A 12,465-nucleotide genomic window follows, 5' to 3' on the forward strand; every position below is an offset into this window, starting at 1 on the left:
TCCCTCAGGACCAGGGGTCGAAACCCCCTCGTGACCAACCCCTGCGCTGTGAGGCCCGGTTCTGGAGGCCGCAGGAGGGCATGTGCGCATGCGTGCCCGGTGCACCGAGCCCGTGGGAAGGGGAGGCGCTGCGGGGACGACGTGTGCGCACGCGTGACGGGTGGTTATGCGGCGTGGTCTTGGCAGAAGGGCTCGCTCGCTAGGCTGATTGAGCCATTACCAGTCTGTAGACGGACCGCATTCCCTTGGTTTTCCGTTTATCCTTTCTGGATTGTGGGGTGCTCTTCAATCATGTCCATTACTGCATCTTGATAGGTGCTCTTACTCTGTCCTGACTTGCACTAGCGCCTAAGGATCTTCAAGAATTATCTATTTTTGTTTCACTTGACAGAAGAAAATTATTTTTGCTCCTGAAGCTTAGTGACTTGTTCATGTTTACGGTTTGTTAGTGGCCAAGACCGAAAGTCGTGTCTCCCGGTTCCTAAGACTGTACTGTCTACTTTTTCATACAAGTAAAAGTTTCTTAGAGAAGATCTTTTTGAGAAACAGCAACAAAGGTAAAGAAATTAAAACATAGACCTTTTCTTGAAGCACTGCTTTTTTATACCTTTCTGTGGAGTCACTAACCAAAGGTTTGGTAACATTAGTAGGAAAATTGGTAAACAGCCTAGTCCTGAGTTTTTTTTTTAAATAGTTTGGTGAAGAGTTAATTTTTATTAGGTGTAGTGTTATTTTTTTTTAACCAATTTTGTCATGTAAAATATTTTGTGAACACCAAGAGAGGTTTAAAATGTTAAATCCTTAGGAAGTAAAAATTTACATTTGCCCAGTGAAAAATTTTACGCCCAAGAGCTGCATGATTGTATTGGAGTCATGCTAGATAGGTGGTCTTTGAGCATCCCTCTGTTCCTTCTGAAGGTCACGGGGCCGTTGCTGTTCTCCCTATCTAGTGCGTGTGTCTAGCTTTAGAGGGCAGGAGAATTCAGAATTGCCAGGCAGGCCAGATTTTTCATGACTCCATTCCTTTTCTTCTAACCCAGCACCTTCAGAGTTGTCTACATTTTTGCAAGAGCAGCCGAAAATGAACAAATCCCAGGTAAGTTGTTTGTTCATTCCCCACTTTGTTTTATAATGGACTTTGTGAGATTTGTAACAGTACGTATGTTAAGGTGGGAAATTAGTGATAGATGAAAATCAGACTTCGCAGAAAATAGAAATTAACAAGCAGATCAATAGGGCTAAGTTGGCTTGTAGATGTAGGTTGGTCATTACATATCTTAGTGTTTCTAAGTGACCTGCAAATAATCTCTGATGTTTCCGATAACCATGGCAGAAAGGGAGACACTGTATTTTGGATCCAGACAGACTGATTGCTTTCAAGACGTAGAGACTTCCTGGAAGATGTCTTTTTTGGTCTTAACATACGGTCACATAGTGAATAATTCCAGTGACAGCCCCGAAATGAGTGCCTAAAACTGCTCCTCACTGAGAGTAAAGGAGTCCAAGATATGGTTCAAGGACAGTTGTCCCTTGGTGTCCGCGGGGATTGGTTCCAGACCGCCCCCGGGGCAGATACCAAAATCCGAGGATGCTCAAGTCCCTTAGTCGGCCCTCCATGTCCGTGGTTCTACGTCCGCAGATATGGAGGGCTGACTAGTCAATTTTGTGATAGTCTTGTTTGATCCTGGTATAAAACCTGGTAGGTTTAGAGGAATGAATGGCCTGCGTGCCTGTTCCAGAAACTCTCCATAGCTATTTTATCTCAGCCAGGCTGTGCATACAAGTTGTGCAGCAGGTGGTTCAAAGTTAAATTCTCTGGTAAATGTTTCTGAGCTTCTCAGTCAGATTTTACCCCATAGCATTCTGTCTTGGTTTTTCCCCTCTGCTTTTCAGAATCTATCCAGGTAAAGGTCACCAGTGACTTGACTGTAGTTGCCTTCCTTGAACAACTGCTCCGTCACCCTACTGACTGCTCTTTCTGAGACAGCTTCCTTTGTTGGCTTCTGATACCACTCTTCTGACGGCTCCCTCTTGGGATCTTCCTTATTGTTCCCCCTAGTTTAGTTCCAAGTTTTCATCCTTTGTCTACTAGTCTTCTCACTTTATCTCTATATGTATATTGAAAAAAATGTAGATAATTGAACAATACTGTTTATTGTTTTAGGTGCTTTTAAAAAATATGTAAATTATCTTAATGTATATATATGATAACATTCTCCCCCAATCCCCCGATAATTTGAGATCTATCCATATGTAGTTTATTCCTTTTAATGTTATATTTTCCATTGTATGGCTAGACTGTATTCTAAATACTGTATTTTACTGGCAGACATTTAGGTAATTTCCATTTTTCAGTAATAATGGTGTGAATATCCTTGTCATTCTCTCTGCACAAATGCAAGTGTATCTGCCGACTCCAGCGCAGTGCTTCTTAAAGTGAGGTTCGTTGACCGGAAGTGGCAGCATCACCTGGAAACTAGTTTGAAATGCAGATTCTCATGCTCCATCCCAAACCTACTGGAAGAGAAATTCTGGGGGCGAGGCCCCGGCAATCTGTGTATTAAGAAGGTGTCCATGTGATGCTGATACCCACTGAGTTTAAGAATCCCTGCTCTGGGGTCCTATGATTAAGATTTTTGAGTTATGGGATATGAGGATTTCTAATTTTTGTGGGTATATTGTTATTCATTAGAAAACTGCTTTTCTTCCCTCCTCTCCAGATATGTAAATTATTTCTATGCTAATGGGTGAAAAACTTTTCTGTTCAATTTTCATGCATCTGGTTATTGAGATTGTTCAGGTTTCATAAATTTATGGCTTTTCAGATTTTCTTCTGCTGAGTTTTGTAAGAATTCCATCTGTATTTTAAATGGTAATCTTTTGTTATAGTTGTTACTAATTATCTTCTCTCAGTAGGTAGGCTTTTTGTCTTTTAACTTAATGGTGTCCTTTCTGAAACTTTTATATTGTGATAGAACTCTTTTGTGTCTTGTATTTTTTATTCTTATTTTCCTTACCCCAGGGGCCTAATGAAATTTTGTTACATTTTGTCTAAGAATATCAAATTTGAAATTTTTTTTTTAATATTTAGGACATTAATCAGTCCAGAGGTTTTTTTTTAGTATAATCTGATGAAAGGATCTAATTTTATATTTGTCCTTCTGTAAAAAATAAGCAGCACAATAAAAGGATATACTTCTTGACAAAGGACTAGCAGAGTAGGTCTGAGTGGGATGCCTGCCATGTTTTTTCATTATGCATGCTGCCGGCATTGGTGTAAGGTAGATTTTGTCATGTTCACAAAGTATCCTTTGAGTCTTACTTTATTAAAAATGAGAATTTAATTTTTCCAAATGTCTACTTAATATTTTATGGGTATGATGATAGCATTTTTCTTTTTGGATCTATTGAATTATATTTCCACATTTCTTAATAACTAATGTTTGTGTTCTGAAACAAGCCCCACTTGGTCAAAAAGTATTACTCTTTCTTTTTTTTGCTGAGGAAGATTAGCCCTGAGCTAACGTCTGTTGCCAGTCTTCCTCTTTTTGCTTGAGAAAGATTGTTGCTGAGCTAACATCGGTGCCAATCTTCCTCTGTTTTGTATGTGGGATGCCACCATAGCATGGCTTGATGAGCAGTGTGTAGGTCTGTGTCTAGGATCCGAACCTGCAAACCCCAGGCTGCTGGAGCATGTGAACCTAACCACTACACCAACGCACCAACGAGCTGGCCCCCAAAGCTTTTTGATAGATGCATTTAAGGATATAATTTCCCTGTGTGCCACTTTAGCTGAAAAATCCAAGTATCAATATGTAGTGTGTGTGTTTTTTTCCTACACAGGTTTCAGTTTGCTTTCTTTTCCTTCTTTGGTCAGTAAATTAAAATGTACATTAATTTTTAATAAATCTTTTTTCTATATATATAGCAGATATAAAAAAGTTCACAAATCTTAAGTATAGAGCTCAATGAATTATTCTAAATCCAGTGCCCATATAACTAATACAGAGGTCAAAACAAACACTACTAGCACTCCGGAAGCTTCCCTGGTACTCCTCTCATAATCCCTAATACCTTCTAGTGGATTCATTTGCATATAATCTGTGGCTTCTGTGGTAGAATTGAGTAGTAAAGTCACAGACCATCTGGCCCTCAAAGCCTAAAGTACAGTCTGGCTCTTCACAAGGAAAAGTTTGCAAATCTCTAGATTAGTTTATTAAATTTGTTAGTGTTGGTGTTATTTGTGTCCTGTTTAAAATTAATTTTCCTTACTGCAAGCTCATAAAGGTAATCTCCTGTGTTGTTTTTTAAATATTTATTGTTTTTGGCTTTCACATTTATTTTAATGGAACTGATGTTCACTTTTGTATGAATAGGCATCAGGTTACTGTTTTCCTATAAAATTTATCTAGAATCAGTTTTGAAGAATGACTTTCCTAACTGTTTTGCAGTGTCACATATGTTATAATAATGTGTACATCTATGTCTGGGTCTTTTTTGGACTCTATTCTGTTCCATTAGTTTGTTTTGTCTCTTATGCTAGTATCACATTTGATAAAAAGTGTTTATGTTTAATGGTGTATGTCCTTTCAGATTTTTTCCTCTTTAGCAGAATCCTGGCTTTTCTTGGCCCTTTGCATTCTCATATAAATGTTGTTAGTATTCACAAAATAACCTGCTGGGACTGGGACTTTCTTTGGGGTTGGATTGAATCTGTAAATAAGTTTGGGGAAAATTGCTAATTTTTTGATGTTGAATCTTCTAATCTGTGAACATGGTATATTTCCTACATTTGTGTAAGTCTTTTTTTTTTTTTTTTTTTTGAGGAACATCAGCCCAGAGCTAACATCTGCTGCCAATCCTCCTCTTTTTGCTGAGGAAGACTGGCCCTGAGCTAACATCCATGCCCATCTTCCTCTACTTTATATGTGGGATGCCTACCACAGCATGGCTTGCCGAACGGTGCCATATCAGCACCCGGGATCTGAACCAGCGGGCCCCGAGCTGCCGAAGCAAAACGTGCGCACTTAACCACTGCGCCACCAGGCCGGCCCCAGTGTGTAAGTCTTAAGTAGTTTTAAAAGTGTTTTGTGGGGGCCGGGCCCCATGCCCAAGTGGTTAAGTTCTCAGGCTCCACTTTGGCAGCCCAGGGTTTTGCTGATTTGGATCCTGGGCGCGGACATAGCACTGCTCATCAGGCCATGCTGAGGCAGCATCCCACATGCCACAACTAGAAGGACTGACAACTATAATATACAACTATGTACTGAGGGGATTGGGGAGAAAAAGAAAAATAAGTGTTTTATGTAGAGTTTTTGCATACCTATTGTTAGTTATTTCTATGTATTTAGTATTTTTATTAATATACATATATTTTTAGTTGCACTTTCTAATTATTTTTTCCAATTTTTAAATCTTTTTTTCTTTATTGTACTGCTAGGTCCTCTAATATACTGAGTAGAAACAAGAGTAGGCTTCCTTGTCTTAATTCTGTTCTCAAAGGGAAAGCTTTCCTTTCAATTCATGATTTTTGTTGTATTTTTTGTATTTCTTATCACATCAAAGATGTCCCATTCTATTTCTAGTTATCTAAAGCATTGGTTTTTTTTTTATGAGTCCCTTTTAGATTTTATCAGATGGTTTTTGATTTCTATAGAAATCATCATATGATTTGTCTCTTTTATTTTCTTAATTGGTGAGTTACGTTAATTTTCAAATGTAAAACTAATTAGATATTCCTGAAATAAACCTAAATGGGTAATGTTATACGTTCTGTATGTTATTGGCTTTAGTTTGTTAATATTTTGTTTGGGATTTTTGCATCTGTGTCCATGAAAGAGATTGACCTGTAAGTTTTTGTTAGATTTGTTGTCAAGATTATGTTGAATTCATAAAATAAATTCTTGTGTATTTCCCTTTGCTGTCTCCATAAGAGTTTGTTTTATTTTTGTTGCTATTTCTTCCTTAGGTATTCCTTACACTGTGAGGCCAGCTGTGCCTGGAGTTTCCTCCATGGGAATATTTTAAATTATAGAGTCAATTTCCTTAATAAATATGGGACATTATATTTAAAAAAAATAAATTTGGATAAGTGGTTTTTTCTACGAATTTGACCTTTTTTCCTAAATTTTCAAATTTATTGATTCAAATTACTTCATTATATTTTCATACACTATGCGACCTGTGTAGGGATGTTCTTTCTTCATATCAGATATTGGTGAGTAGGCTTTCTTTATATCGTCATCAGTCTTGCCATGGCATTGTGAGGTCTTTTTCAAAGAACAGATTTGTCTTTGTTTTTTCTCTCTTTATTGTATGTATATGTTTTTTAATTCATATATTTCTGACTGTAATATGTCCTTCCATGTCCTTACGTTGGGTGTATTTGCTCTTTTTCTAAAGAAGATGGATACTTAACTGATTTTCTTTTTACTTTTCTAGTATGTGCTATTAATACATTTTTTTCTAAACATGACTTTTGAGCCATCTTTCTCAGGTTTTGATACGTTGTATTTTTGATAAGTCATTTAAAAGTATTCTCAAATCTCCATTTAGAAATGTATCTCTTAATTTGTAAACACTGGGAAATTTTCTAGTTGATGTTTTCATTAATGATTGCTATCTTAAACACTGTGCAAAAAGAACTTTCTCTGTGTGATATCAAATCTTTGAAGTTTGTTGAAATCTGCTCTATGGTCCAGAATGTGGTCAACTTTGGTACAGAAGGTCCGTGTGAATCTGAGAAGTATATATATTCTGTAACTTGGCGGTGCATTTTCTCCTTTGAAGGTAATGTTTCCTTTATCTCTGGCTGTTTTCAAGGTTTTCCTTTTATCTTCAGTCTTTCTCATAGTATTCAGTTTTCTTGTTGAAATTCTCCATCTTGCCATCTTTTTTCCTTCATTATTTCAATGACAGTTGTTAAATCTGGGTGAGATAATTCCAGTATCTCGAGCTCCCATGTGTCTAAGCTTGAATTTCGGGAAAAAATGTACTAGGTCATTCATTCTGCAAATATTTTTTGAACACCCGTTATGTGTTTTAAGTGTTTGGAGTACATACTGTGAACAAAATAATCTGCTTTTCTGGAACCTGTTTGGAACCTGAAATATTCTAGTTGGACATGCTGAATTACTCTTTGAATAGACCATTGTGAGTTGTTTGCCAGTGTTTTATTTAGAATATTTGTATCAAAATTAAATATGAACTCTTCTTAAAAAATATTTTGTTTTGATATTAAGTTTATGATAGTTAACAGGTATTTTCCTATGGTCTGGGGTGTTTAATTACATGGATTATCATTTTATTATGGTGGCTAGACTTTTAATTCTAAAAACATCTGGTACTGGTGATTTTTCCGTGGTAGATCTTCAAGATCTTCAATTGATTATTAAATCATATTTCTGATTGTTAGTCTTTAGACCAGTTTTCTGTTTCTTTCTGAGTCAATTTTGGTAGTTTAAGTTTCTAAAGAAAACATCTATTTCCTCTGAAATTTAGTATAATATTCTCTTTTGTTTTCCTATCTCCTCTATTTTCATGGATATGTGAGTGTGTCTTCATTAAAGTGTCCTCGTACTTACAGTAGTTTTTTTTGTATGTGATGGGCTTTTATGGTATTTGGTACCAAAAAAGATAAGTGAATTATTTCTCTTCCTGGAGAATCCTCTTTGCTCATTTAATTATTTTGGCTCTCAGTGTTACCTTATCTGATGTAAATATAGCCAAACCTACTTTTATTTTGCTTATATTTTATGTGGCTTATTTGGTATTTGCTTGTCATTTTATTTTAAAATTTCTTGATCTTTTCTTGCAAATAACCTCTGACAGATTTTCTTTTCAAATCAGGTATGTCTGTCATTGGTAAAAAATTTAGCACGTTCACATGACATCTTATAGCTTAGTTGTTTTTTTTTTTCCAATTTAGTTTACTGTGTTATCTTAGCATAATAACATCATTGATATTTTGTATGTTCTACTTTATATTATAGTTTTTCTCATACCTTCTGTTTCTTTACTTTTTGCACTTCTGGTCAAATTTTTTTTTCTTCTAATTTGGTAGATTGCTGCTTTTCTGATTACCAGCACATTAACAACTTATAACTGAGTCTGTATTTCTTTATTAACGTATCTATGTTAGAATGTTTTCTTGTCAACATCTTTTGATTGTCCATTTCTTCTCTTTCGTCCAAGGTAGAAAAGAACTTCAGAAAGATTTTTGTATTTCCATGTCACTCCCTAACAAGCTCCTTGGTTTTGTTGTGGTGTTTCGGAATCTTTTTTTCAATCTGTAGTTTCACGAATAGTATGTCAATTCTATTTCAGGAACTTAGTCATTTTATACTATAAATTTCAAAAAATATTTGTATTTTTTCCTCAGTTTATTCAAGAAAAATACACATAAGTTAAATGTCAAGCTTGATGAATTTTTATGTATGTATATACCTAAGTAATTACCACCCAGTGTCCATAAGGTCCGCTGGTACTCCAAGATCATTATTCTAACTTCTGTTATTATTGATTAGTTTTGCTTGTATGTCCGGCTTTCACTCACTGTAGTAACTGAGAGATTCATCTGTTTTGCTGGGTGTATCAGTTTTTTTTAATGGCTGTATAGTGTTCCTCTATATGACTATACAACAGTTTATTTCTCTATCATATTGATGGACATTTGGACTGTCTCCAGATTTTGGCCATTGTAAACAAAACTGCTGTGAACATATATACAGGCTTTTTGGTTGACAAGAATAGTCATCGATGTTGAGTATATAACTAGGAGAGGTTACTCCATACAGTCAGGCATCACTTAACAGCGGGGATAGATTCTGAGAAGTATGTCGTTAGGCGATTTTGTCGTGCGAACATTGTAGAGTGTGCTTACGCAAACCTAGATGGTATAGCCTACTACACACCTAGGCTATATGGTACTAGTCTTATGGGACATGTGCAAAACGTTATGTGGCTTTAGTAGCAAGTCCCAAATATTTTTCCAGAGTGTATGTATTTACTTATAGTTCCACTGGCAAGGTGTGAAGGTTTCTGTTGCTTCATATACTTTCCAGTATCTCCAATTGGTATTTTCTGACTTTTTCACTTTAGATATTTCAGTGAGTATAGTGGTGTGTCATTGTGGTTATCCTGTGAGAATAGAATAGGAGCTAGGTACTAGATAGGGGCACAAGGGAGCTTTTGGTCTCAGGTAATGTTTTGTTTCTTGATCTGGATGCTGGTTATATGGGTGTGTTTACTGTGTGAAAATTGAGCCATTTGTGAACTTCAGTACAGTGTGCATTGTTTTTATATATATTCAATAAAAATTACAAAAATCACAAAGGAAGAGGTGGTGATAAATTGTTTATCTAAAGAAGTCTCAAGACTATCATTAAGCTAAAACCATGAGTCACAATCTGATTACTTATTTCACACATGGAGATGAGAATTCTTCTGCATGTTTCCTTCCTTAATTTTCTTATATCTGATGCTCTTTTGAAACTTAAAGAAATTGATTGATCTTAATTATTTTTTAATTTTATTGAAAATAATTAAGAAATATAATTGTATATATTTAAAGTGTACAATGTGATAATACAATACTACATTGTGGAATGATTACCAAGATCAAGATAATTGACAAATCCAACAGCTTACATAGTTAACTTTTTTTTTTCTGTAATGGTGAGAATGGTTAAGATATACTATCAGCATCTTTCGAGTATACAATATTGTATTATTAGCTGTAGTCACTATACTGTGCATTAGGTCCTCCAAAGTACTTACAACTAAAAATTTCTACCCTTTGACTTACATCACCGTATTGCCCCCTGCCAGCCCCTGGCAACCACCATTTTATTCTGTTTCTATGAAATTGGCTTTTTTTTTTTTTAGATTCCACATAGAAGTTATACTTTACAGTATTTGTCTTTCTTTATCTAACTTATTTCATTTAGCATAATGCCCTCAAGGTCCATCCATATTGTCTCAAATGGCAGGATTTCCTTCATTTTTGTGGCTGAATAACATTCGTGTGTGTGTGTGTGTGTCTGTATCCCCCGGATTTTCTTTATCCATTTATCTGTTGATGGCCACTTAGGCTGTTTCCAGGTTGTGGCTATCGTGAATATGCTACAGTGAACATGAGGGTGCAGATATCTTTTTGGGATAGTGATTTTGTTTGTTTTGCATTTATATGCACAAGTGGAATTGCTGGATCATATAGTAGTTCTGTTTTTAATTTTTTGAGGAACCTCTATAGTGTTTTCCATAGTGGCTGCACCAGTTTACATTCCCACTAAGCAGTGCACAAGGGTCCTTTTCTCCATATCTTTGCCAACACTTGTTAACTATTGTCTTTTTGATAATATCCATTCTAACAGCTGTGAGGTGATACCTCATTGTGGTTTTGATTTGCATTTCCCTGATGATTAGTGATGTTGAGCATCTTTTCATATACCTATTGGCTGTCTGTCTTTGGAAAAATGTCTATTCAGATCATTTGCCCACTTTTTAATTGGATTATTTACTTTTTGCTTTTGAGTTTTATGAGTTCTTTATATGTTTTGACTATTAACTCCTATCAGATATATGGTTTGTGAATATTTTCTCCCTTTCTGTAGGTTGCCTTTTCAATTTATTGATTGTTTCCTTTGCTGTGCAGAAGTTCTTAAGTGTGATGCAGTCCTACATGTTTATTTTAGCTTTTGTTGCCTGTGCTTTTGGTGTTTTAACCAAGAAATCATTGCTGAGAATGATGTCAAGGAGCTACTTGCCTACGTTTTCTTCTAGGAGTTTTATGGTATCAGGTCTTATGTTTAAGTCTTTGAGCCATTTTGAGTTAATTTTTGTGAGCAGTGTAAGATAGGAATACAGTTTCATTCTTTTGTGTGTGGGTATACAGTTTTCCCAGCACCATTTATTGAAAAGACTGTCCTTTCCCCATTGTGTGTTCCTGGTGTCTTGTCAAACATCAATTGAGCATATATGCATGCGTTTATGTCTGGCATCTCTGTTCTGTTTCACTTGACTGCAGCTCTTTCTATCACTGAAATCTCCCTTTCACTGCAGTTGGTATTCCCTCTAATGTAACTTAATTAGTCCTTCATTAATTCATTCAGCAACCATTTCTGAATATTTGTTATGTGTTGTCTTGTGTGCCAGATACTGAGGATTCTGAGAAGAATGAGACACAGCTCCTGATAAGGAGAAACTCTTAGAAGTGTGTAGGCATTCAAACAAACTCACATATTTTTGACATTATTATAAGTGAACAACACAGATAGAAACAAAATCCTGTTTTGTTTTCCTTATGATTTTTTCTGGTTTAAGAAAGGGCAGGATTTTCAAGCTTAAAATAATTGTTTTTTATGTTGAGTGATTTAACCTATTTTCATTTATTATTGTTTGGTTTTAGTCCCTGCATCCCACAGTGTATTTATTCACTATACTTTTTCTTGTTGGTTCTTCATTCATAGTTTATTGATTTATTTTGTTTTGTTTTTTTTGACACTGAATCAGTCAACTTAGAATGCAGTATTCTGTTGTAACATAAGATCCCTAAATTTCATTTTTGCTTGTGTCCATGATCTCACTGGGTAAGCTGTGGCTTTCTGTTCCATGTACTCTTCATTCTGGGGTCAAGGATGAAGGTTGATGGCTCTGAAAACTTCTACCTGAAGTGACACACTTTACCACTTTTCATCGGCCAAAGCAAGTTATGTGGCCCAGCTTGCTGTCAGTGGGTAGGAATTATAATTCTGTAGGGACTGGCTGGTGGGATGGGGCTTAATTGAGAGGTGAAGCAAATATTTTGTCACTGATACCATTACCAAGTGACTTTTCATGATTTACTTTTTATATTTACTCCCTCTAGTGGTTCAGTTTCCTATTTTTATTCTAATATCATTTAAGTTTTTTTTTTCTTTTGAGGAAGATTGGCCCTGAGCTAACATCCGTGCCCATCTTCCTCTATTTTATATGTGGGACCCTGGCCACAGCATGGCTTGATAAGTGGTGCGTAGGTCCGTACCTGGGATCTGAACTGGTGAACCCCAGGCCACTGAAGCAGAGTGTGCAAACTTAATCGCCACGCCACCTGGCTGGGCCCTATTATCATTTAAGTTTAAACTCAGGTTTAAGCTTATAATTTCCTATCAAAATATAAAAGGGTTTTTATTGTTAGTTTATATCTTCTTCACATTTACTTCGATTGTCTTCCACTATCCTGTTTTGTGGGAGTCATCTGAACTATTTTGTTTTCTTTAATGAGGACTATTTTTAATATTCTTTTTAAGACAGTTGATTAGAAATCAGAGCTACTATGGTTGAATATATCTTTTTGAGTGGTGAGTTCTAACTTTGAGCCTGGGTACTGTGTTCAATACATTTTCTGGATTAGCTAATGCAACCCTACAATAGCTTAATGTTGGAGGTACTGTTACTATACAACGTAGTGAGGGTTTATATTCAGGA

At 35.9% G+C, this 12,465-nt stretch overlaps 1 protein-coding gene across 1 annotated transcript in view; it reads left to right on the plus strand.

Annotated features, from left to right (window-relative positions):
- Positions 1-12,465, plus strand: part of LOC100056363 (zinc finger protein 33B-like) — a 79,832-nt gene that overhangs the window by 35,642 nt on the left and 31,725 nt on the right. Inside the window, 1 exon segment of the mRNA XM_070228457.1 lies at positions 1,041-1,096. Coding sequence (XP_070084558.1) covers positions 1,041-1,096 — 56 coding nt within the window.

Source organism: Equus caballus, chromosome 1 (assembly GCF_041296265.1).
Source record: "Equus caballus isolate H_3958 breed thoroughbred chromosome 1, TB-T2T, whole genome shotgun sequence".
Lineage (NCBI taxonomy): Eukaryota > Metazoa > Chordata > Mammalia > Perissodactyla > Equidae > Equus > Equus caballus.